The 27,684-nt window shown below is 38.6% G+C and overlaps 1 protein-coding gene across 1 annotated transcript in view; it reads right to left on the bottom strand.

The window, feature by feature from the left end:
* Positions 1-4,614: 4,614 nt before the first annotated feature.
* The window catches only part of LOC149936321 (putative acid phosphatase 5), a 53,567-nt gene continuing 30,497 nt past the window's right edge, over positions 4,615-27,684 (bottom strand). The window contains exons 8-10 of the mRNA XM_090153660.1: positions 22,289-22,409; positions 16,535-16,626; positions 4,615-4,866 (exon numbers count right to left, since the gene is read on the bottom strand). Coding sequence (XP_090009786.1) covers positions 4,615-4,866; positions 16,535-16,626; positions 22,289-22,409 — 465 coding nt within the window. The remainder of the gene's footprint in view (positions 4,867-16,534; positions 16,627-22,288; positions 22,410-27,684) is intronic.

The raw sequence follows: 27,684 nt of genomic DNA, 5'->3' as shown, positions 1-27,684 counted from the left end.
AATGACTGTACACTCTGTTTGAAAAGTCTTCGACAGCTGAAAGTTTTGCCCTCTTTTTAATTCTGCTAGAAAACTATAATAGATAGCTCGATGAAACCAATTGCAACTTTTATTTATTTTCTAATATCTTTCGTTATTTATCGGTTTCGTCCACCAAAAATTAATAGTTCGGCGGGAACCGTCAAAACTCATTTTTGACAACTTTTTAAATATTGGTTCTACGGCACTGACTCGCGCGTTTTTTAATTCACAATGGTCGGTTCATATTTAGAAAGTGGAAATATTATCCCTCTACAACCAACGGTTGAGAAGTTATCGCGTTTCCAAATTTTCGTCGAAACTAGGAAACACCTAAAATGCATCAAGTGATTATGAATAACGCAACTTCGACAGCGATCCAACAACATATATTTAATTAAAGGCTGGTTTAAAATTGTGGTAACAATTATTATAAACAAATTATAACGCAAATAGCTTTTAAAAGCTTTAGCGTATAAAAAAGGATATTCTTTAAACTATGATATTAGGGTACAACCATGTTATTTTTAGTTATATATTTTAAAGTATCAATAGCTGTCCAGACTGTTACAGGAATAACATCTTTAAACAACTGAAACTCTTGAAATAATTTCATCGTCAATTAACGTCGTTTCAAGATTTTTACAAGAACTTTGTAGATCTTCTTCCGAAATGTTTTTTATTGCACCCCCCCCCCCCCCCCCATATAAGAAGCCAAATACATCTTTGTGCTCTCTGTACAATTTAAATCTACTTTCCATGGCGGATAACGCGTTATCAACTATCTTTAAAAAATAATTCGTTTTAAATTGAACCTCACCATTGTAAACTGTTTCATCGGGACCTTCTTAACTAAAATTTTTTTTTTCGTGTCCTAACTTGAATAACCAATTCAACGATAATTTTGAAAAAAAAAAAAACAATTTCTGCTAAAATGTTGTCACTTTTTGGACTATATTAACTTTGGTCAACATTTCGTACCAAATAATCAAACTAACGATGAAATCAAGACATAATGCTTAGGGCTTTTAAAAAGGCCGGAATTTCAAATCTAACAGCTCTAACCTGGCCACCACCCTCCTACGCATTGTAACTCAGCCACCTGGATAAATGGCTTTAAACGTCGCTTGATGACTTAGGCCTAAGGTGGTGACTTGGGTATTAGCCTAGCTGATTATTATTATTATTGATTGGTGACAAAGTTACGCGTTCGAACGATGATTCAATCGCGCACACAATTTTATCTTCTTCGACACCCGATGACTTCGTTAACCCTACAGTTTTCGTTTCTTATAAGTGTGCCAGTACAATTCCTTTTTTCGAACAATTTTGAAGGCGCATCCTTCTCTTTATCGGCAAGTTCTTCATGCTTTCTTTTCTGCGCCACTCGTATACTTTCTTCCCATATATTGGATATTGCCATATTGGAAATGAACATTGGACACCTGCATTTTTGTTACTTTATCCACAACTGGATTTTCCAGGAATTTCCCGTTAAATGCTCGAACGTGTGAAATACCGAGAAACCAGCGGGGCCCCGCTAACCCACTACGCTGCGGGGCCGGTTTATTACAAAAATAGTCACCCGCTTCGTTTAATGATTTCTTAGAAATTTTAGATGTATAATAAAATAACGAAATGATCCCACAATTTATTTGAATATGAAAAAAAATGGTTGTCAAAATCATTTATTTTCTAATATAAAAGGAAATTTGCGGGGCCCCTTAAATTCTAGCAAGCGCGGGGCCGGGTGCGACCGCACCCTTTGCACCCGCATCACGCCGGCCCTGTATAAGAGCTTTGTAATCCATTTTAACTGGTAGAGCGAGTGTCATCAACTTTATGTTTTGGTGAATTTCGCAGACGCACACGTTATGAATTCCATTGGACGAAGCAGTTACGCACCACTTTGGTCGTAGTCTACAAAACTTGGAAAACCCAATTTTTAAGTCCGGGTGAATTGTTTTAAACTGTAAGTAGATCTCGCGTATGTTGGATAGCAAAAGCTTTTTCTGTTTTTGAATTTTAATACCACCTTGTCGGATCGTAACAAACTAGAAACATAGACGTCACTATATAGCGCAGCGAACGCTACCCCCCAAAAAGCAAAATTTTTCAATTTATGGGTCATTAAAATATAACCTAGAGAGTCTACAAACCTTTGAGCAAAACTATTCGATCCCGCACCTAAATATACCCTAATATCCAAAATTTCATCTAAATATAATGATTTAATAGAAAGTTATTCAACATTTTGTCAAGGGGGGCGATTTCGTTGAACGCGTAAACCAAAAAACGGGGGGTAGTGACTATATGGTCGTATTTTGAAAACTACTTATGATTTTGCTCTCAAAATTGATAATTAGTAGTTTTGAATATTGGATAAAACGTGTATAAAATTTGAATAAAATCGCATTAGCCATGGTGACATCACTGGGTGAGTTCACATGGAATGACCCAAGTGGTTTACAGAATATCCTTTTTTATACGCTAAAGCTTTTAAAAGCTATTTGCGTTATAATTTGTTTATAATAATTGTTACCACAATTTTAAACCAGCCTTTAATTAAATATATGTTGTTGGGTCGCTGTCGAAGTTGCGTTATTCATAATCACTTGATGCATTTTAGGTGTTTCCTAGTTTCGACGAAAATTTGGAAACGCGATAACTTCTCAACCGTTGGTTGTAGAGGGATAATATTTCCACTTTCTAAATATGAACCGACCATTGTGAATTAAAAAACGCGCGAGTCAGTGCCGTAGAACCAATATTTAAAAAGTTGTCAAAAATGTGTTTTGACGGTTCCCGCCGAACTATTAATTTTTGGCGGACGAAACCGATAAATAACGAAAGATATTGGAAAATAAATAAAAGTTGCAATTAGTTTCATCGAGCTATCTATTATAGTTTTCTAGCAGAATTAAAAAGAGGGCAAAACTTTCAGCTGTCGAAGACTTTTCAAACAGAGTGTACAGTCATTTATATTTAAATGTAATAATGGTGCATTTATTTATGGCAACGCCACTGTTTACAACAGGGGATCTATACATACCCAAAACCATAACCGGAATTTTTTTTATTTAAGTAAACTAATTTTTCAGGCTAATTTCGCGGAGTAACTTACACAGACTGTCAAATAGTTCTTTCAGTAAAGTAACGTGGCCTTATTGTTTTCATGTTTCAAGTCTCTCACTTTTACAAGTCTACGAGCGCGCGCTACAGTTGCCAGAGGAATATAGTTATTTTCTATCGCGGGTACAAATCGCACTTCGGGTAAAACAATAGCTAGTAATCTTTTATTTGAAATATTTTACGAGTCATGGCGTTAGATGAAGTATCTAGACTCTTTATTTTATTATTCTTAGAAATTATTTAGAGTAGTCTTTTTTTTTGTAAATTTACCTGTGATATAGAGCACTATATTTGTTAATTTCTGATTTATCGAAGAATGTCTCACTGGTGTATATTTGAATTGTACGCTTCTGAAAATTGATCTTTATTGCCATCATTGTTCTATGCCTAGTTTATTTTCTGCTTGCGTAATCGTTTTCGGATATTCCGCTTAACGAAGCGTGAGAGGTATTATTTTTTCATGATCTTCAGAAAAAGGGCCGAGTCGTTTAGCGAGGCACACTCCGAAATATATGAGGGATGATTGCGGAAAAAATAATTCCCGGAACCTCTCTCAAGGAAGAATAATATTTCTTTCAAATCTTTTTTCACGTTTAAAGTTTCTCTAAGCATTCGAATAAATATAGCAATACCTGGCCTTTGCAACTCGATTAGCGAATTCCGTATATAGGAAAACTGTAGTCGGTTCCAAACTCTGGAACAGACCAGTGCCATTAAAAATACCACCGTCACGCTATATTTTTGGTTATGATCGTTAAGACTCACTTTACTTTTACGGGTTTTTCACGCGTTAATTTAAAAGATTGGTTAGCAATGTCAGTGGATTTTATTTTAAGTTGGGGTGAAATTTTCCTACTTTTAGTATTGTTTCTCTTTCATCACTGTTATAACCGTTTTCGATGGATATGTTTTTGTTCAAAAAGTGTGGTCCTTTGGAATTTTTTTAACTGAGAGTTGAATAGAAATAAAGGACCCCTCTAGCGGAGCAAAGTCAAAGGGTACTTAAGACTCTCCCGCTCAAAACAGATTGCCTAGGTATACTGCTTTTGGTAACTTTTCCCAGATTTTCCATTTTCAAAATTTAGATCGCGTTTTGAAAAACAGAACTAATATTGCCGAGAATTGTTTTACAGACTTCCATTTCTTAAGTATATTAAAATTTTGATTCGGAAATGAAAGTCTGCAAATCAGACTTTAATTTGCCCATAATAACTTTGGATATTTTAATAAAGACCCTAGTTTGGCAAACCAACCTTATTTTAATGTGTCTTATGAAATTTTATAAACACAGCCCTTAATGGAGGACTTATAGTGCAGGATCTTTTATCAAGAAATCCATTTCACTACGCATTATGTTTTACTGTTACGAATAAAGGTTCAAATTAAAAGGATTTAAATCCTTTTAAAAATTATCATAAATAATAATAGAGATGTACTCATTTTATTTTCAAATATCGATAGTTTTTACACTTTAGATAAAGTACCGTTGTACATTTTCAGTAAATTGTCGACTGAAAAGTCAGTCAGCGAAGAATCGCAGTGTTTGTTGTTGAGTAAAACGGGTTCGGAGTTTGACGTGTTTTGATACAAGAAACGAATCAACGTAGAATTATCGAGTAAAGCGTGTTTCTCGATTATGAGCGTCGCTCCGAAAGGTGGCGCTTTCTTCAACGGACACTTCAGCAAACTGAGCAGCGATGCAACCACCACGTCGTGCTATTCAAATGCAATTGGAAAACGTTATGTCTAAATACTGAGTAAACAAGTTCTGTCATCATATTATTACAATTAAGAACAAAATAAAACTGCAAGCACTAACTAACTTAAACAACATCTAATTTGACCACCAGGCTAATAATTTAAACACCGAATGAGAACTCGGAATCGAATGAACAATTAGCAGAATTGCAGATTCTAAAATGTCGAAGAAACGGACATTATGCTATTTCTCGGGGTTGTTCAAAATGCTTTTTTTTTTTCAAAATGCAAAATAGCTTTTCCATAACTCAAAAGGAAAAATGCCAAATACAATAATAATAATAATAATAATCAGCTATGCTAATACCCAAGGCACCACCTTAGGCCTAAGTCATCAAGCTCTCTTAGCAGCGAGTTCTATGGGAAAGTTTTGTCCGTCCGGCCGTTAGTAAGTTTCAAAGGAGGGGGGGGGGGCGCATGGTAAAGAGGCATGGTATGAGCCACGGGTTGCGAGAGAGAGAGAAAGCGAGAGGGTAGGGGGGGGGCGCTCGGCGGGGATAGGAGCGAGTTGTACGGGAACGTTTTGTAGAGACGTGGAGGGGGATGGGGGGCTCTGATAATTCGCAGAAATTTCGCAATATCTCGAAAACAGTAATTGATGAAGGGAATCCCTTCGAGGATTTTTTTAATGAGAGATAGGGAAACTGGCAATGGTACTATAGGCAAAGTCATTGACATTATCTATATTTCCACCGATACTCGTGAGTATTTAAATGAGTTGCCATTTTGTGTGCTTGTTAATTTTCCAATATACTCAGGATCCCCGAATTTAACCGCGAGCGTAGCTCTCTTAGCAGCGAGGTCTATGGGAAAGTTTTGTCCGTCCGGCCGTTAGTAAGTTTCAAAGGAGGGGGGGGGCGCAAGGTAAAGAGGCATGGTATGAGCCACGGGTTGCGAGAGAGAGAGAAAGTGAGAGGGTAGGGGGTGCTAGACGGGGATAGGAACGGTGGTCCGTTAGTAAGTTTCAAAGGAGGGGGGGCGGAAGAGAAAGAGGAATGGTATGAGCCACGGGTTGCGAGAGAGAGAGAAAGCGAGAGGGTAGGGGGGGGCGCTCGGCGGGGATAGGAGCGAGTTGTACGGGAACGTTTTGTAGAGACGTGGAGGGGGATGGGGGGCTCTGATAATTCGCAGAAATTTCGCAATATCTCGAAAACAGTAATTGATGAAGGGAATCCCTTCGAGGATTTTTTTTATTGAGAGATAGGGAAACTGGCAATGGTACTATAGGCAAAGTCATTGACATTATCTATATTTCCACCGATACTCGTGAGTATTTAAATGAGTTGCCATTTTGTGTGCCTGTTAATTTTCCAATATACTCAGGATCCCCGAATTTAACCGCGAGCGTAGCTCTCTTAGCAGCGAGTTCTATGGGAAAGTTTTGCCGTCCGGCCGTTAGTAAGTTTCAAAGGAGGGGGGGGCGCAAGATAAAGAGGCATGGTATGAGCCACGGGTTACGAGAGAGAGATAAAGCGAGAGGGTAGGGGGTGCTAGACGGGGATAGGAACGGTCGTCCGTTAGTAAGTTTCAAAGGAGGGGGGGCGGAAGAGAAAGAGGAATGGTATGAGCCACGGGTTGCGAGAGAGAGAGAGAAAGCGAGAGGGTAGGGGGGTGCGCTCGGCGGGGATAGGAGCGAGTTGTACGGGAACGTTTTGTAGAGACGTGGAGGGGGATGGGGGGCTCTGATAATTCGCAGAAATTTCGCAATATCTCGAAAACAGTAATTGATGAGGGGTATCCCTTCGAGGATTTTTTTATTGAGAGATAGGGAAACTGGCAATGGTACTATAGGCAAAGTCATTGACATTATCTATATTTCCACCGATACTCGTGAGTATTTAAATGAGTTGCCATTTTGTGTGCTTGTTAATTTTCCAATATACTCAGGATCCCCGAATTTAACCGCGAGCGTAGCTCTCTTAGCAGCGAGTTCTATGGGAAAGTTTTGTCCGTCCGGCCGTTAGTAAGTTTCAAAGGAGGGGGGGGGCGCAAGGTAAAGAGGCATGGTATGAGCCACGGGTTGCGAGAGAGAGATAAAGCGAGAGGGTAGGGGGTGCTAGACGGGGATAGGAACGGTCGTCCGTTAGTAAGTTTCAAAGGAGGGGGGCGGAAGAGAAAGAGGAATGGTATGAGCCACGGGTTGCGATAGAGAGAGAAAGCGAGAGGGTAGAGGGGGGGCGCTCGGCGGGGATAGGTGCGAGTTGTACGGGAACATTTTGTAGAGACGTGGAGGGGGATGGGGGCTCTGATAATTCGCAGAAATTTCGCAATATCTCGAAATAGTAATTGATGAGGGGTATCCCTTCGAGGATTTTTTTATTGAGAGATAAGGAAACTGGCAATGGTACTATAGGCAAAGTCATTGACATTATCTATATTTCCACCGATACTCGTGAGTATTTAAATGAGTTGCCATTTTGTGTGCCTGTTAATTTTCCAATATACTCAGGATCCCCGAATTTAACCGCGAGCGTAGCTCTCTTAGCAGCGAGTTCTATGGGAAAGTGTTGTCCGTCCGTCCGTCCGTTAGTAAGTTGCAAAGGAGGGGGGGCGCAAGGTAAAGAGGCATGGTATGAGCCACGGGTTGCGAGAGAGAGAGAAAGCGAGAGGGTAGGGGGTGCTAGACGGGGATAGGAACGGTCGTCCGTTAGTAAGTTTCAAAGGAGGGGGGCGGAAGAGAAAGAGGAATGGTATGAGCCACGGGTTGCGATAGAGAGAGAAAGCGAGAGGGTAGAGGGGGGGCGCTCGGCGGGGATAGGTGCGAGTTGTACGGGAACGTTTTGTAGAGACGTGGAGGGGGATGGGGGCTCTGATAATTCGCAGAAATTTCGCAATATCTCGAAATAGTAATTGATGAGGGGTATCCCTTCGAGGATTTTTTTATTGAGAGATAAGGAAACTGGCAATGGTACTATAGGCAAAGTCATTGACATTATCTATATTTCCACCGATACTCGTGAGTATTTAAATGAGTTGCCATTTTGTGTGCCTGTTAATTTTCCAATATACTCAGGATCCCCGAATTTAACCGCGAGCGTAGCTCTCTTAGCAGCGAGTTCTATGGGAAAGTGTTGTCCGTCCGTCCGTCCGTTAGTAAGTTGCAAAGGAGGGGGGGCGCAAGGTAAAGAGGCATGGTATGAGCCACGGGTTGCGAGAGAGAGAGAAAGCGAGAGGGTAGGGGGTGCTAGACGGGGATAGGAACGGTCGTCCGTTAGTAAGTTTCAAAGGAGGGGGGCGGAAGAGAAAGAGGAATGGTATGAGCCACGGGTTGCGATAGAGAGAGAAAGCGAGAGGGTAGAGGGGGGGCGCTCGGCGGGGATAGGTGCGAGTTGTACGGGAACGTTTTGTAGAGACGTGGAGGGGGATGGGGGCTCTGATAATTCGCAGAAATTTCGCAATATCTCGAAATAGTAATTGATGAGGGGTATCCCTTCGAGGATTTTTTTATTGAGAGATAAGGAAACTGGCAATGGTACTATAGGCAAAGTCATTGACATTATCTATATTTCCACCGATACTCGTGAGTATTTAAATGAGTTGCCATTTTGTGTGCCTGTTAATTTTCCAATATACTCAGGATCCCCGAATTTAACCGCGAGCGTAGCTCTCTTAGCAGCGAGTTCTATGGGAAAGTGTTGTCCGTCCGTCCGTCCGTTAGTAAGTTGCAAAGGAGGGGGGGCGCAAGGTAAAGAGGCATGGTATGAGCCACGGGTTGCGAGAGAGAGAGAAAGCGAGAGGGTAGGGGGTGCTAGACGGGGATAGGAACGGTCGTCCGTTAGTAAGTTTCAAAGGAGGGGGGGCGGAAGAGAAAGAGGAATGGTATGAGCCACGGGTTGCGAGAGAGAAAGAAAGCGAGAGGGTAGAGGGGGGGCGCTCGGTGACGATAGGTGCGAGTTGTACGGGAACGTTTTGTAGAGACGTGGAGGGGGATGGGGGCTCTGATAATTCGCAGAAATTTCGCAATATCTCGAAAACAGTAATTGATGAAGGGAATCCCTTCGAGGATTTTTTTATTGAGAGATAGGGAAACTGGCAATGGTACTATAAGCAAAGTCATTGACATTATCTATATTTCCACCGATACTCGTGAGTATTTAAACGAGTTGCCATTTTGTGTGCTTGTTAATTTTCCAATATACTCAGGATCCCCGAATTTAACGTAGAACGACTTTTGAAAGTCAATAGTAAGACCGGGCTAGCTTTAAAAAAAAAGAACTGGAAAGGCTGAAACTACTATGATATGTATGTCATAAAAATAAAAGTTATTACCTTAATTTCTTTAAATGTGTGTTCAATATTTAAATTATTTACATTGTCGCTAGCTCGTTCCGCTCAGGTTTTTGTCAAAAATACCCGTTGGGGTTTTGTTACGCCCTAGTATATAAAGCGAGATACACGATGAAGAAAAAAGAGATTGAACGGTGCTACAGCAATTTAAAAATCCCATCAAGCCCGCTTACTATTTTCTCGTCGTGTATCCCGCTGTAGTAAAAAATAGTTACATTTCATCATGACGAATACTTTGTTTAACTGAACTGCTTTGAATAACTGGAATTATTCATAGTTTTCATACCCAAATATAACATAAACAATTCAAACACATATTACCGAGGGGCTGATCACTTGGCGTAATCGGTGTACAAGCCTGTAGCTTTGACTGTACTAAAATGATTACGTAAATGAGTACAGATTTAGCACTACCAAAGGCTGTACTCATTTTTGTACTCCTGTAATCGGTGTACAGATTTTTAGGAAGTGGTTAGCCCCTCGCATATTACTGAAATATTAACGTAAGAACAACCGACACTGTATCACACGTTATCTTAACCCTACGCAACTTTAGGAATATTGGCTTGTAAAATTTTCACTTTCCTAAAGAATATCACTATAATATTCACGACTTACCTAATTTACCCTAAGTAAAAAAAAACTGTAACATCTCCTATAGAAATTAAAACTAGGTATTTTTATTAATTTTATGCAGATTGCCAAATTTAACGTAGAAAATTAACACTGAAATAATAACGAACAAACGGTATTCTCTATCACGCGTCCATCTGCCTTTGAATTTTATAAGGTGCTTTAGGAAAAATGACTATTTAAAAGCTTTTACCACAAGGCTGAACTAAAGTTCCGAAACACTAGCTGCCTAGCATAGAAATCAGGTCTTGTAAGTTATACATAAGGAGAAGCGATTACATAGAAATCTCAAACATAGTTAATGACTTTAGGGAAGTAAATTGCTGGGAAATTCTAAATTATTTGTTGCAACATCGTTTACAATCGATTTAGTAGTTTCTTAATTAACAAACATGTCTCATAATTTTCATTTTGCCAAGTCCACCTCGATTTACCAACTCTCCAAAGCTTTGGGAGGGAGCCTCCCCCCCAAAGGTATGTCCCTGAATACAATATGCATTTTGAAAATGGTTTTTCAAAATGCAAAATGTTTTTACAAATGCAGTATGTTCATTTTTTATTATTTATTTTGTTAATTTGTTATCTAGTTATCTACAAACTAGTTATGGTAACTAATTATTAATTATTTACCAATTAATTACTATTAATTAGTATTTAATAATAATTACGTAGAGATTTAAAAACTATCCTCGCTATCACCGTCTATGATTACTTTAGAGTAAATAGCAGACGAACTTTCTCTACAAGAGCTGCGATGATGGTACCAGAGTAAAAACTTATTGAAAAAGCAGTTTGAACAACCCTGCTATTTCTATTTATTTTTGATAAAATTGCGAGATCAAAAATGTATTTATTCACATTTAGGGAAAGGAAAATGTCACCGGCGCGTGATTGAATCTCGTTGGATGACGTCAGATTTAGGTAACCAATAAGATCTTGATTTGATTGGCATTTAAGTGGAGGAGCGTATTAGCAGGCTATTACTTTAATGGTATAATATTTTGGCAGACTAGTACGTAAATGGTAGAATATGTTGGCAGACTAGTACGTAAATGGTAGAATATGTTAGTAGACAAGTGCGTAAATGGTAGAATATGTTGGCAGACTAGAACGTAAATGGTAGGATATGTTGGCAGACTAGTGCGCAAATGGTAGAATATGTTGGCATACTTGTCCGTAAATGGTAGAATATGGTGGCAGACTGGTGCGTATATGGTAGAATATGGTGGCAAATTAGTTCGTAAATGGGTGAATTTGGTGGCATATTAGTGCGTAAATGGTAGAATATGGTGGCAGACTAGTGCGTAAATGGTAGAATATGGTGGAAAAATAGCGCGTAAATGGTAGAATATGGTGGCAGAGTAGTCCGTAAATGGAAGAATATGGTGGCAGACTGGTGCGTAAATGGTAGAATATGGTGGAAGACTAGTGCGTAAAAGGTAGTAAAATGGTTTCCGACTAGTGCGTAAATGGTAGAATATGGTGGCAGAGTAGTCCATAAATGGAAGAATATGGTGGCAGACTGGTGCGTAAATGGTAGAATATGTTGTCAGACTAGTGCGTAAATGGTTGACTATGGTGGCAGACTGGTACGTAAATGGTAGAATATGGTGGCAGACTAGTGTGTAAATGGTAGAATATGGTAGAAAACTAGTGCGTAAATGGTAGAATATGGTGGCAGGCTGGTGCATATATGGTAGAACATGTTGGCAGACTAGTGCGTAAATGGTAGAAAATGGTTGCAGACTAGTTCGTAAATGGTAGAATATGTTGGCATACTAGTCCGTAAAGGGTAGAATATGGTGGCAGACTGGCGCGTATATGGTAGAATATGGTGGCAAATTAGTTCGTAAATGGGCGAATTTGGTGGCAGACTAGTGCGTAAATGGTAGAATATGGTGGCAGACTAGTGCGTAAATGGTAGAATATGGTGGAAAACTAGCGCGTAAATGGTAGAATATGGTGGCAGAGTAGTCCGTAAATGGAAGAATATGGTGGCAGACTGGTGCTTAAATGGTAGAATATGGTGGCAGACTATTGCGTAAATGCTAGAAAATGGTTTCCGACTAGTGCGTAAATGGTAGAATATGGTGGCAGACTAATGCGTAAATGGTAGAATATGGTGGCAGCCTAGTGCGTAAATGGTAGAATATGGTGGCCGACTGGTGCGTAAATGGTAGAATAAAGTGGCAGACTGGTGCGTAAATATTAGACTATGGTGCAAATTAGAGCGTAAATGGTAGAATACGTTGTCAGACTAGTGCGTAAATGGTAGAATACGTTGTCAGACTAGTGCGTAAATGGTGGAATACGTTGTCAGACTAGTGCGTAAATGGTTGAATATGGTGACAGACTAGTGCGTAAATGGTAGAATACGTTGTCAGACTAGTGCGTAAATGGTAGAATACGTTGTCAGACTAGTGCGTAAATGGTGGAATACGTTGTCAGACTGGTGCGTATATGGTAGAATATGGTGGCAAATTAGTTCGTAAATGGGTGAATTTGGTGGCATATTAGTGCGTAAATGGTAGAATATGGTGGCAGACTAGTGCGTAAATGGTAGAATATGGTGGAAAAATAGCGCGTAAATGGTAGAATATGGTGGCAGAGTAGTCCGTAAATGGAAGAATATGGTGGCAGACTGGTGCGTAAATGGTAGAATATGGTGGAAGACTAGTGCGTAAAAGGTAGTAAAATGGTTTCCGACTAGTGCGTAAATGGTAGAATATGGTGGCAGAGTAGTCCATAAATGGAAGAATATGGTGGCAGACTGGTGCGTAAATGGTAGAATATGTTGTCAGACTAGTGCGTAAATGGTTGACTATGGTGGCAGACTGGTACGTAAATGGTAGAATATGGTGGCAGACTAGTGTGTAAATGGTAGAATATGGTAGAAAACTAGTGCGTAAATGGTAGAATATGGTGGCAGGCTGGTGCATATATGGTAGAACATGTTGGCAGACTAGTGCGTAAATGGTAGAAAATGGTTGCAGACTAGTTCGTAAATGGTAGAATATGTTGGCATACTAGTCCGTAAAGGGTAGAATATGGTGGCAGACTGGCGCGTATATGGTAGAATATGGTGGCAAATTAGTTCGTAAATGGGCGAATTTGGTGGCAGACTAGTGCGTAAATGGTAGAATATGGTGGCAGACTAGTGCGTAAATGGTAGAATATGGTGGAAAACTAGCGCGTAAATGGTAGAATATGGTGGCAGAGTAGTCCGTAAATGGAAGAATATGGTGGCAGACTGGTGCTTAAATGGTAGAATATGGTGGCAGACTATTGCGTAAATGCTAGAAAATGGTTTCCGACTAGTGCGTAAATGGTAGAATATGGTGGCAGACTAATGCGTAAATGGTAGAATATGGTGGCAGCCTAGTGCGTAAATGGTAGAATATGGTGGCCGACTGGTGCGTAAATGGTAGAATAAAGTGGCAGACTGGTGCGTAAATATTAGACTATGGTGCAAATTAGAGCGTAAATGGTAGAATACGTTGTCAGACTAGTGCGTAAATGGTAGAATACGTTGTCAGACTAGTGCGTAAATGGTGGAATACGTTGTCAGACTAGTGCGTAAATGGTTGAATATGGTGACAGACTAGTGCGTAAATGGTAGAATACGTTGTCAGACTAGTGCGTAAATGGTAGAATACGTTGTCAGACTAGTGCGTAAATGGTGGAATACGTTGTCAGACTAGTGCGTAAATGGTTGAATATGGTGACAGACTAGTGCGTAAATGGTAGACTATGGTGGAAGACTAGTGCGTAAATGGTAGAATATGGTGGCAGATTAGTGCGTAAATGGAAGAATACCTTGTCAGACTAGTGCGTAAAGGGTAGAATACGTGGTCAGACTAGTGCGTAAATAATAGAAAATAGTGGCAGGCTAGTGCGTAAATGGTTGAATACGGTGGCATACTGGTGCGTAAATGGTAGACTATGGTGGAAGACTAGTCCGTAAATGGTAGAATATGGTGGCAGACTGGTGCGTAAATAGTAGACTATGGTGGAAGACTAGTGCGTAAATGGTAGACTATGGTGGCAGACTGGTGCGTGAATGGTAGACTATGGTGGCAGACTAGTGCGTAAAAGGTATAATATGGTGGCTGGGACCAAAATTTTCAGAAAAATAAGGAAAACCCAAAATATAATGGTACGAGTTTGGGTAGAGCTAGCCCACGTAAAATCATTTAAAGGTTTTTTAATGTAATATTAATTATTAGTTTAATTTAAGATTTTGTAAATGGTTCAGAAGTTTTTAAACTCTTGGTAGTCAAACCCTTAAGTTTGTAAGCTATTGCAGATAGGGGGCGCATTATACCTTGCCCACTCACAATTTTATTAAATTTTGCGCTTTTGAAAATAAGTATACAATATGGGGTATCAAATTATAGCTCATATCATCGAGAATAACATTTTGTACATTATATAAATAAAACTGTTGTGTAAATAATATGAAATTTTCGGGAACGTGATGAAAGATGTTTTTATGAAAAAGTAAACAATATGTATGAAAGTTTCGAAAAATACGAATGATAGTGTAGAATATGGTCCATGGTTATTATAATCATCTAAAAGACCAAAGAGGATAGGGTTCGCAGTTAATCAGAGTCATAAGTATCACTCATGTGTTACTAGTCAAAAACCCAAAAAACATCATGAAGATAACGAATCGGTATCGTCCAGAAAACTAAAACACGTCAAAAAGCTTATCTCTACCATAAACACATTCACGGGTTTCAAGGAATACCAAAAATTTGTAAAGGAACGCATAGCCTCATCTTTGGGACCCTTGACGTTATATCAACCTCAAACTTGTAAGCACTTTTGAGTTGACCGTTTTTGAAGCAGATGGCTCATTAAACCACAGAGACATTAAGTTCAAGCTTCTACGTTTCTCTCTAATCGTTAGTCGAATCGAAGCTCCACACTCCAAGAAGTCGCAATAAACGATGGTATGGTCGATAAACAATCACTAAATTCGACAACTTTTATCACACTTAAAAACCAAAGACGAAATTACCGCTTCGCTTGGAGATGACTTGATACAAGAGGGTACAAATTTTAAGAAAAATGTTATCATGGTGTACAGAGAGGAAGTCAAGTGCACTAACATTGATGTCTCCGTTTGAAGGAGTGGATACTAAAGTAATTATTTACTCTATAAATTCTTCGAAATGGCAAATACGACGCTACCCGTTACTGTGTATACAATCAACATTTGTTCGAACTGTTTTGAAGAAGTATGTAATAAAACTGAAAACATTTTACAATGCATTGGGACCATTAATATCTTCAGTAACTCCAGATTTTTACGCTATACCTGGTTGGTTCGCGGGAAAAGTGTCAATTTGTAAAATATTTCTAGAAGTGCATGATAACATTTTACACGCGTTAACGCAATTAGAAATTCACATTAACAATTACATCCTGCTGCAAAATACGGTTGGACTTTCAACGTGCACTAGAGTACTTTCTGGATTTTGTAAAACGTAACTGTCGACAAATCTGAGATAATGCTCATTTTAAAAATGATAATGTCGAAGAATGTGTGTGTGTTTTTTAGTCGATTGTGACGTGTGGGACAATTCAGTCCTCTCGTCCATTTGATTCATCAGGGCGAGATATGTGTAACGGCCACGCCAACGGGGGGATACGTGGGGACAGGGGTGGGGACACCCGTGGCGGAAGTATTCCGACCACCCGTTGGGAGATTGGTGGTCTTCCTTAATCGGCCATCCACAAACTCTGCCTCCCAAACGCTTGGGATTACAGGAGTACGCCACTACTCCCGGCTGTCAAAGAATGTAGTGGTAATGATGACAGCGTTTATTATTTTTACATCAAGACAAACATATTTTGTTAATTAAATATTAAAATTGTTCGTAGAATTATGATCGATCATTTTTAGAACAACATTTCTCCGCTTAAAACATTTTCACTGGAAAACTAGCATGAATTTAGTTTACTGTATAATAGTATTTCTGGAAAAATAAGTTTTATTTTGATACTCCACATTGTATACTAATTTTCCAAAGCGCTCTATAAGATTAAAATGCGAATGAGCAAGGTATAGGGCACCTCTATCTGTAGCAGTTTACATATTTTACGATTTAATTACCCGAGGTGTTAAATACTTCATGGACGTCTGCTCTGAACCATTTCGAAATTTTTACATTATGTGAGCTATCTCCCATCAAACGCGCTCCTCGTACCATCGAAATTCGGGTTCTCTTAATTTTTCTGCTAATTTTGGTACCCGCCACTATATTCTTCCATTTACGTGCACACGATAAACATTACGCCACGCACTAGACCCTTAGTATAAATAAGTAAATAATTGATAGTAAGGATGATGCTCGGTGTCAAAATTATTGAGGCGGTAGTTTTGGTAGGGTATGTTTTAGTGTCTGCAAAATTTCGGTGCAGGACATATCAGTTAAGGACGTATCGTTGCAGGACCTATCGGTGCCTAGTTTTTCATACTCTACTTCCAACCGTTCATTTTCTAAAAACAGTGCACTTTAAACCTACATACAATTAGTGTATCTGTATCTGAGGCAAATTACAATTTGGAATACTTAAAAAAAAATTAAAATAAACAACGATACGATAGAAATCGAATCGATGTATTCATTCTTGATTTACTTGAAATGCCGAATACAGCAGTCTTACGAGCTACTACATTATTGTAAATACGTACCGTGAAATAGTAGAAGACTGAAATCGATACGTTGGTGTCGGCCGACGTTCTAGGCGTTACCCAATTTGTCACGACCTCTTTGAAAAGAGCACCTACAAATGCGATTAAGAATACAATTAGTGAAGTTCGTCAACGGCGGATTTAAATCACCGGAGGACCTGTACTAAGAAACCTTTGGAGTCCCTAATTTATAGGACCTGAAAGCGGAGGTTAGGGCCCGAGTATGCCCGGCTAGGTTCTTCCTCAATAATATGATTTAGCTGTGTAGAATAATATTCGTATTATTCCATTATTTTATATAGGTTTCACTTTAGTATAAATTAACAAAATTATATTTTAAACTATTCGGTTTTACTTATGTAATTTTGTACTAATTTTTTTGTAATTATCGGTCAAGGCTTATGCCGGTCAGAGCGCCGGTTTCCCAATGGTATAGGTGCATCTTTGATGGCTGGAATTTTCAGTGAGGGTCAAGCTTTGACCGGATATTGGTCTAAGAATGTTCTCAAACTACACTTGAGAGCTCACTTAAGGCCGGGTTTAGCGCCTTTTTCGCCAGTTACCTTCTGGGGTGGACAAGCCTTTAGCCCTTGAAGTTCGCGGACCCTTTATTGAACTGATTTTGTTTCGCGGTACTTACCCCTTGTACAGTCTTAGCTTAACGATTTCAATGACGCTCTAAATGTCGTTCCGATGGGCGCAATCATAAGTAACATAAACAAAACCATAAGAATGACACTTCCTATTCACCCAATGCAAATAATTTTAATGATAGTCTGTTTCGCCAATGACAACGTAGACGATTGCGTACTGACAACTCTCAGCGAACTGCTCCTAGTATTTGGTGGATGCCCTGAAAATAGCCGACGGTCCGCAGCCTTTAAAAGTGTAAACAGAATTTTGTTTCGGGGGGGCACGCCATTGAAAAAAATAAAAATATAAAAATATTTGTACGTACGACCATACGTTTCGGGGGGCATGTGCCCCCTGTGCCCCCCCCCCCTGGCTATACCACTGAGTGTAAATAACGCTTACTTTTGGAAAATAATGATGAATTATTGAATCGGAAAATAAAAATAACTATTATCATCACTAACTGGAAATATATATACAGGGTCTTTTTTTTTGCTCGGAAAAGTGTTTTTTTTCAAAAACTATTTATAGTACCGATTTCAAATTTGGAAGGTCAATTCTCTATACCGGGGGACATCAGTTTGAGAAATTTGAGCGTTTTCGGTAATGTTTTTCACCAATTTTGAAAAATTATTTTTCGACCACTAGGTGCGAGATAAAAACTTTCTATTATAAAGTTGTAGGCCGTCATCGAAAACCCTTAAAAATTGTTCACTCGACGAAAAACAACTTATTTATCAGTGAAAATTCGAGCTTGAAAAATTTACAAGTTGGTGAAGCCAAATTACGATTGTTTGAAACGATAATTGAAAAGGGAACAAGTCTAATACAAACGTAGTAGAGTTTTCACACTTGAAAAAATGTACACGTTTGGTTTTTAAATGCAGATATTTTATTCACATAAATTTTTACAAAACATTTTCAATAATATCACCATTGGCTGCAACACAGGTTTGTGCGCGGACAATTAAGTTCTCAAACGCTTTCTCTACCATTTCTGGTGTGACGTCTCGGCAAGCACTGATTATTCGTCTAATGAGTTCCTCCCTAGTTTCAATGGGCGTGGCGTATACCTTTGCTTTAACGAATCCCCAGAGAAAATAATCCAGCGGTGTTAGGTCAGGTGACCTTGCTGGCCAATGCACTGGACCATTTCTCCCTATCCACCTTTCAGGAAACTCGTTGTTGAGGTGCTCAGTTACTTGCCGGGAAAAATGCGGAGGGGCGCCATCTTGCTGAAACCACAACTGACGTCTTTCAGCCAATGGAAGGTCATCGATTGCGTCACTCAGTTCGTTCTGTAGAAAATGTAAATACCTTTGGCCGTTGAGGTTCGTCGGCAGGAAAAAGGGACCAATCAAACGGTTTCCAACAAGTCCAACCCAAACATTGACCCGTTCAAATTGAACCTGGTGATGATATTCAAAACCCCAATGTGGGTTGATGTCAGACCAAAGATGGCTGTTTTGATGATTAAAGGGCCCATCTCTAGAAAATGACGCTTCGTCGGAGAACAAAACATGGCGCAAAAATTGTCTATCTTCTTGGACAGCATTTAGTAACCAGTTGCTAAATTCATAACGTCTTTGATGGTCTCCGTCAATTAGTCCTTGGTGGAGCGTAGCTCTGTATGGGTGATAGCGATTCTTACGAAGAATTTTCCACACACGATTTGCAGAACAACCCAAATCAGCAGCGGCGTTAGCGCAACTGTGACGAGGATATGCCACAAAGTACGCGAGTACATTGTTCTCGAAGTCTAAATCCGGTTGACCCAATCCGCGAAACCTAGGTTGCAAGTGACCAAATTGATTGAAATCGTGAATTGCTCGTCTTACTGTATTTACAGATGGTGCTCCATTTGGATGTCTTTCTGCGAAGATTTCAGTCACTCTTCTAAGGTTTTGCGCTGCTTCTCCATAGTAAATGGCAACTATCTCGGTACGCTCAGCTACTGAATAACGAGGCATTGTTCGAAATATTATCAAACACTGATAATAATCTCCCAAAGTTTTCCTTTAAATACCCAATGCATGTTTAGGATTGACCTATAGCCTCGTGTTTTTTAAATCCGGTCGTTTTTTTAACCAAAGTTTCAACTGGATTAGGTAATTCGGTTTCAATTATCGTTTCAAACAATCGTAATTTGGCTTCACCAACTTGTAAATTTTTCAAGCTCGAATTTTCACTGATAAATAAATTGTTTTTCGTCGAGTGGACAATTTTTAAGGGTTTTCGATGACGGCCTACAACTTTATAATAGAAATTTTTTATCTCGCACCTAGTGGTCGAAAAATAATTTTTCAAAATTGGTGAAAAACATTACCGAAAACGCTCAAATTTCTCAAACTGATGTCCCCCGGTATAGAGAATTGACCTTCCAAATTTGAAATCGGTACTATAAATAGTTTTTGAAAAAAAAACACTTTTCCGAGCAAAAAAAAGACCCTGTATATATATATATATATATATATATATATATATATATATATATATATATATATATATAACTACGGATACTTCATGGCTGGTTAAAATAAATTTAAAAGAATTGTTTTATAAAAAAAAAACATTTTTCTTTTTATTTACGTCGCAATCTTTCGGGTGCGAGACCCCTTGTCAAGCGTCTTGACTCAGTCAGTTAACTCCATTTCTGAAGTTAGTTATTTTCGAATTTCAAACCTACCCCTGTGGCACATGAAGTCGTTTTAGGGTCTGGGTACGGTCGAAAAGTCGCTTTATAGTCGACGACCAAATGCCGACCTAAAACCTTTTTCGACACCAAAACCGTAAATCCTTTTTTGGGACTATTTATGGTCGGTATGCCGACCATTATCCGACTTAAAATAGACCTTACATTTATTTATTACCCCTGTAGCACAAAGAGTCGATTTAAGTTCGTGCTTTACCAATTAATCGCTCAAAACTGTGAAACTTTGACGATTTAATAAAACAAATTGAAATATTTTTAAAATAACTTCCTTTCTGTATTATACATTTTCGAAAAAGATTATATATTCAATCTGAGAATGCTTTCTTATTAAAAATATCTCAGCTCAAGTAGGTTACATTCGTATAGCTAAATATGTTAGGCTAAGATATTATTAATGAAGATTTATTCGTTACTTTTACTAAGTCCTAAGAATCTTTAGAACTCTGTACTCTAGATTCAAGAGCTTTCCGATTGACGGAAATTAACTCATTGTTTCACTCCCGTTCATGGGACTTGACCAACTGCATACATGTATAAAGCTATATTTACGGTTTTATGTGGTCATTTTCAGTCACTTAAAATGTCAAAAAGTAAGTCGTTTCGACGTAATTTTACAGTACATGCTAAGTCGGGATAACGTCGTTTCGGAGTCGGTTCTTATGTCTATTAAAAGGCGGTAAAGAGTCGACGTTTTGTAGTCGTCCGACCCTTTTACCCCTAGGACATTTCGACCCTCAATCCAAAGGTCAGGGACGAGTTTCCTATTTCGCAATCACTCCACGACAGACTATCATTAACCGAATTCGTTCTGTGCCATCCTTATGAATATTATTTTACTTATGCTCAATGAAGACTCGGTGAGAAAGACACAGTTTGAGCGAGTTACCATTATTGCCGTGAGGTTGGGCGTAAAGTTCTGACCCTGCGACAGACTCCTGACAAAATGTTTAACCAAAGATAATTTAAACTCGTACCCTAGATTCTAAATCACTCTCTCGCGCGTTGCCGATAGCGTTTACCCACTTCCCGCTGGAACTTGGAAAAAATTTGCTCCATGGTTTGCTCCTTAACGCAACCGATGGAGCCCGATTTTGCTGAGGTCACGTGCCGGAAAAGGGTAAACGCTTCGTAACAAAACCGTCAATGGGAAAGCTCTCAGTATTCGAATCTAGGGTACGATCTTTGGTTTAACCATAAGACTATCAAGGCCCCCCTAAGTTTGAAACGAATGGGATTTTAACGTTAGGCCAATGACTGGCCCAACTGGCTACATGAATCCATCTGGTGGTGAAAAACTGAAACTAATCCCCCAATGCATTCTACCAGATGGCAAGAGGTAGTATAGGTAGCAGGGGTGAGGGTAGTTGGGAGGATTTGCTATTTTTCTTCGCCAGGTGGCGTAGATTTTATTTTTTTGTTTATCCTGCGCCTGTCTAGTGCTTAATAAATGTGCCTTTATGTCCAATTCAAACTTAGGGGGCTGTTGATAGTATTATGGATTAACAGCTGGCGCTGCATTAGCGTTATTTTAAGAATTCGCATAATACAAAAGAATCGATACGACCTACTTTCGAGGTCCGTATTCGTACTGAAAATCCAAATCAAGCCAACGATGGTTTATGCAAACGAATTTACTGTAAGACCCCTTGAACACTTCTGTACTTATATTGCCAAATAAATTTTAATACACTATTTCACTCTATTTTTAGCCGTAAGTTCATCAATAGAGAGCGAAGCTGAAGGAGTTCTTAGCCCATTTATTGATAGATGGCGGTGCAAATCATTCGCAGTGTTTCACCTTAAGTGGTAATCAATTACTGTTATGATTTACAGTAGGTGTCACCAGGATGGAAAAGTGGTTAGCACTTTAGCCTCGCAGCAAGAAGAACCCGAGCTCGGTCCCAGCTTATGGCAATGGGGGAAAACTTGAAACAACTCCTTTCGCGTTGGGTTTGCAAGTTCTTTTCCTGTCTGTTCAAGCGGTTTTCCTCTGAGAACTTTAGTTTCTTCTTTTCATAAAATTTTTCAGGTTTTAAAGCAATAATTAGTGTAAGGACGCTAGTGGTTATCACCCTTCCACGTGGTTTAATTTTCACGGTATCGCTGTTAAAAGGGCCTCGAGCTTGTTACATATAAGTTTCTTATATTGTTAATATTATTTAATTATGGCATAGCTTATTATTGTTATTAAGGTTATTTAAGTATAATTTTTTGCGTCACGAGTTTAAATTTCATTAATTATGTATTTAATTTTATAGATTTGCAGGTTAAAAATCCCAAGTCACCCTAGCAAATAGTTCCTTTCAAAAATCTTACTTATAACCAAACTGACTCCCAAGTTCACAAGTAAATGAAATGTCCATATTAAATTAAAAGTACTATACAATGGAGAGTTAATATATTCTTACCTACAACCGGAATGGAGTAAGACGTGTTAGTGGCCCATTCCCTTATGAGGCCTTCCTCGAAGCGTTGCAGCCTCGGATATAGCGCATCGTACCACGGCGGAATTGTCAGATTGTGGTATTTCTAAATAATGACAAATTCATTTAATTGCAGTCCATTTTTAGACCAGAAAAATATCACAAAACAATAAGTACGTCAAGTATGTATTTATTAATTTATACTTAAGGAGGATGACTACTTGAGGACAATCCGTGATTATGAAAAAGATCGGTGGTCACCTGATTTGGTTACTTTCTGTTTGTATGGCTAAAGCACGGTCAACTTTGATCACGCTACAGCGGCCAACGCAATCACCTTATTTCCATGATCAAGGTTTTTCCCGCTAGGTGAATTTTGGCGCTCCAACCTCACAGATTTATTATATTGGCTTCAGTGCAAAACGGGTGTTATTAACGCGTCTTTTACGCTTAATTTAAAATGTCACATATATATCGTCAACTTTTGCAATTAAAGGTAATAATACATGTTAATTTATTAATAATTACAAGTTTTGTCCAAGGTAATTGCGTAAAAATGACCATAATATAATTTTAGTATGAATAAGTTTGGTCTGTATAAAAAAAATATTTCGCTAGGGTCGCTCAACTCATACAGATATCTTTGGTTCGTAGGTTAACGAATGGGTTGGATGCTATAGCGCGAACAGCGCGTTACTCAAAGTTGGCCGTGGTTAAATTATTTGAGCGCGCGCTTCTTTTTTCAATTTCAATGTGCTCAAAATCGCGCGAGCCTCAATCTACTAATATATCAAGAGCGCGCGCCTAAAAAATTTACTCTGTTATAAATGTATTTGTCGAAATTACATTTGAGAATCACCCATTACGCCACGGCACGAAAGGGGGATGAAACAAGTGGGTCACGTGACCCAAATAATAGTCTTACACGAGCTTACTGTATCGAGTTTGTGAGTTAAACTAAGCCAAAAATAAATAAGCACGACGATTTATTTGAGTGTACATATATTTATTAAACTACTATTCCGCAGCGCCAGTCTAAACGTAGTGACGATTCCCGCGTCCTCTCCCCAGCCATTTCGCGGTACAGCTCTACCCCAGCGCCAGTCTAGACGTAGTGACGATTCCCGCGTCCTCTCCCCAGCCATTTCGCGGTACAGCTCTACCCCAGCGCCCGTCTAGACGTAGTGACGATTCCCGCGTCCTCTCCCCAGCCATTTCGCGGTACAGCTCTACCCCAGCGCCAGTCTAGACGTAGTGACGATTCCCGGGTCCTCTCTTGTGTGTCACGTGACTCTCCCGTGTCTCTTTCTCTAAGAGTTGTAGGAAGATTCTTCTAGCTTTTGATTGTTACTTCTAGAGGCTGATTTCATCGCGTGGCTGTTATTCGCAATCGCGTGCGAGGATTCTTCTAAGTTTAGTATGATTTATACCGTGCCGTGTCATGCCTACGGCGGCGGCGGACGCCGGACAACTTTCGCGCTATTTCAAGCTGAACTCTTTTAATTTTGAGTTTTAACTTTAATTTTGAGTTTAACTTGTAAAATTAATATTTAAGTGTAGAACAGCCTCTTGTTTAGTGCTTAAAATAATTTTGACAATTTTAAATTTAAAAGTAATTAAGTTATTACGTTTCAATTCGGACTCCCGGAGCTAAACAAGTTGGGCAAGCGCCCAAACGACCCTTTAGTTAGAACCTTATATCTCGTTAACTATTAGAATTATCAACATTATTTTAAGCACTAGAGGAATGTTCAGCCTAATAAGAAAAATTTAATTCAAATTTATTATTGTTAAACAGAAACGTTCAGCTTGAACGAGAAAAAAAGGCTTTTACTGTATTCTTCCCCATTAATATTAAATAATAATTGTAATAATAATAATAAAACAAAAACGAAAAATACAAATACAAATAATAATAAGGAACCAAATAGGCCGAAGCAAGGGGACATCCCCAGGTGTATATCCCCGGTATTTTTCAAACTCTGGGGTTAAGTAGACCTTCATGTACCTTGAAATCTCCTATAGAAGCTTTCAAGGTTTCAATGGCCATTCGTTTTTCCATGGCAACCAAAATGATTTCACCCCTCAAATTTAAACACTTAATTGTTTTTACACTTATTTGTTACTTCTAGTCATACTTTGAAAGCATCGAAGATTCCTTCGATCAGTGTTACTCTTATTTTTTACTTCTGATCACACTTATTTGTTACTACTATTCAGCCGTTGAGGGTCACACTTATATCTTCTGGTTATACGACAAAGACTAATTAATTTGATCAGTTTCATACTTATTTGCTACTTCTAATCACACTTATTTGTTACGTTGAGTGTCACACTTATTACTTCTGGTCATACGCCGAAGAGTAGGTCGATCAGTGTCATACTTAATTGTTACTTCTGGTCATACGTTGAAAGCGCGGCCAACTCTGAAGGGCCTTGAAAAACGCCAGAGGGAAACGGGCGCGTAGAAATCTATAAACACGCGGATTTACAATGTTGGAAAATGCGGGGCTCCGTATACGCTGCCCAAAAGACCTTACTTAGAATTGAAATAAACCACAGCTATTCAAAAATATAACTTTCATGAAAATCGGACTTAAATTAAGGAACTGTATGTAGATTTTTAGGCGAAAATACAAAAACATTAAAATTGGGGTCCCGTAAATTACCCTGAAAACTATACTTAAATTTAATACAAATTACTGATATAACCTGCTTATCCAAAATAAATGTTTTACGTTATCGGACTTAATTTTAAATAAAATATCTACCACAGAAAGCGAAACCACCGAAAATAGTAAATTGGGCAAATGCCCAACTTCTTGGGCTCTGAAAACTTTATGAAAGGCTATCAATGGCGATGTATGTACATTCGAACGAGGTATCATTTACTCTTCTAGCCCTAACCGTTGAAGAGATATGCGCGACACGGCGCCATCGGCATCGGCGGCAACGGCTACACTGTACGTGAGACTAATACCAGGGGCGGCTCCAGGGGGGGGGGGGGCATGGGGGCCATGATTCAGAAAACGAAGAATTTAACAGTTCTTTAGAAACAAAGTCGAAAACGCTAGTGTATACTTACCATAGCCCACTTACTGACCCTACAACTGAATCAAAAACAGACATCATTGTTTGTCAGAAGTTTGTTTAGCTACCCTTGGATATACCAGTAATAAAGTGATTGTCAAACTAATAGAGGCAACGAACAAGGAAACGGGTATACCTAAAGAAGACATGAGAAAATTTTCTGGTTGGCATAATAAAGTTGACAAAGAGACCATCAGAAAACATATTTTGTCTTTTAATCCATCAGTATCGCACTACAGACGAGAACACAGTCCCAATCGTCTTTACCTAGCATCTGAATTGACAATACATTATATGTTGGAGGATTTTAATGCCGTTGAAAATTACCCCAATTTATGCAACTATGATTGTTACCGAAAAGAAGTGCGTAAACTAAATATAAGTTTTGCGAATGACAAAGCCGATAAGTGTTCAGATTGTGCCTTTTTTGAAGAGAATCCCAATATCAGTCATCAAGCCAAAGAAAAACATAATGAGAGCTTCAAACTGGCCAGAGGAGAATATAAAAAAGACAGTAAAAACACAGATGAAAATACTTTGGTATTTGCAGTTGACCTACAGAAAGTTTTACTTCTTCCTCGAGTTCCAGCTCTACGAAAGGCCGCTTTCTTTTGTAGCAGGCTCGTTTGTTTTAATGAAACCTTTGCAGCAATGACAGAAAATTCTGTAAAAACCCACTACTGTGTGGTATGGCATGAAGCCATCAGCGGTAGAAAAGCAACTGATATTGCATCATCATTTTATAGTTTTTTAACTTCAGAACCAATAAGAAATAAAAAGACCCTGATTCTTTGGATGGATAACTGTTCGGGGCAGAATAAAAATTGGACAATGTATACAATGTTGGTAACTCTTGTGAACAGCGGATTTGGTCCTGAAAATGTAATGCTCAAATACTTGGTTTCAGGCCACACATTTATGGCTGCAGATGGCATTCACGGACTAATTGAGCAACGTATGCGTAAAAAAGGAAATATATATGATTTCGTGGAGCTCAATGCAACAATAAAAGAAGCAGCAAAAAATATATCAACACTCTCTTTAGAACCAAGACATTTCCGGGAATGGAAAAGCTTTGCACGCGCCAGAGTATCAGAGTCTTCATCAACCAGAAAAAATTACAGATTAGTAGCTCCTGCAGCTGCCGCACCTGAAACATTGAAATTACCACTTCTCAAAGATGTTGTTTCTTGAAATTTCAGAAAAGGCTCAAATTCTTTCTACTATCGAACAAGTTTTGACAATGAAGAACGTGAATGTAACTTTTTAACCAAGACTTGTAAAACTAAAGTTCAACATCTCCCAAAGCCAAATGATTTTAGTAAAGGTATTTCAACCTCAAAAAAAGAGAAACTAATTAAAGAATTAATTTCTAAGATTCCTCAAAATAAAAGACTTTTTTGGGTTGATCTTCCAGAAAAGGAAACTTCTGAAGATCTTTTAAAAAGTGGTGGATTTTAAAGCTTAGTTTTTTAAGCATACTATTTTAAGATGTTTGTGTGGCATTAATATAAGATAAATATTTTATCATTTTTAATTGACAATAGGTTTAACTATTTATAACTTTGATATAGTTTGGCTATGATATTGATAATTGTAGTCAAAAGGTTTGACTACTGAAAACTGTGATATATTCTTTGAATCTCGAAAAAATAATGGTAAAAGATGTTTACCGTCCTATCTAATGTTATAAAAAATGTGATATCAATATAATCTCCAAGATAAAAAGTGCCTCTAATATTCACTAACTGCTCATAGTACAAACATTTAGTTTTCAACCATATAAACAAAATAAATTGTATTACATAAAAACCTGAAAGTCGAGGTTTTACGTGTAATTGTAGTATAATAAATGCGTTTGTGAACATTATAATTATTTGTAATATTTTAAGCTTATGATTATGGTAGTTTTTGGGTTTTAAATATTCACAAAGGCCTTAATACTTTTGCGCCAATTATTTAAAGGTAATGTCATATTACTTAAATTATTCGCACAAAAGCATTAAATGCTTTTGTGCGAATAATTTTGTGGCCGGGATTTAGTTGCGTAGAACGGTGGAGTCAAGCCTTACGAGCTAAAAGCTCCATTCACTTACTATTACCGTTAACCCCAGCCAGTGATTTTCCAGAAGTAGAAAAATACTTCCTTTTCTATAAATTGTATCAAAATATACGCGTATATCTTTTGCGGGATAAGGTATCACTTCTCATCGATACTACCATTAATTATTCGAATTTGAATAGCTACAAGCCTAGAAAATAGACGAAGATGTATAAGTTTGGACAGGATC

The sequence above is a fragment of the Leiobunum rupestre genome, chromosome 7, assembly GCF_980474605.1.
Source record: "Leiobunum rupestre chromosome 7, qqLeiRupe1.1.hap1, whole genome shotgun sequence".
In the NCBI taxonomy this organism is placed as follows: Eukaryota; Metazoa; Arthropoda; class Arachnida; order Opiliones; family Sclerosomatidae; genus Leiobunum; species Leiobunum rupestre.
The sequence above is the reverse complement of the archived record's forward strand: the minus strand, read 5'-3'. Positions and strand labels throughout refer to the sequence as shown.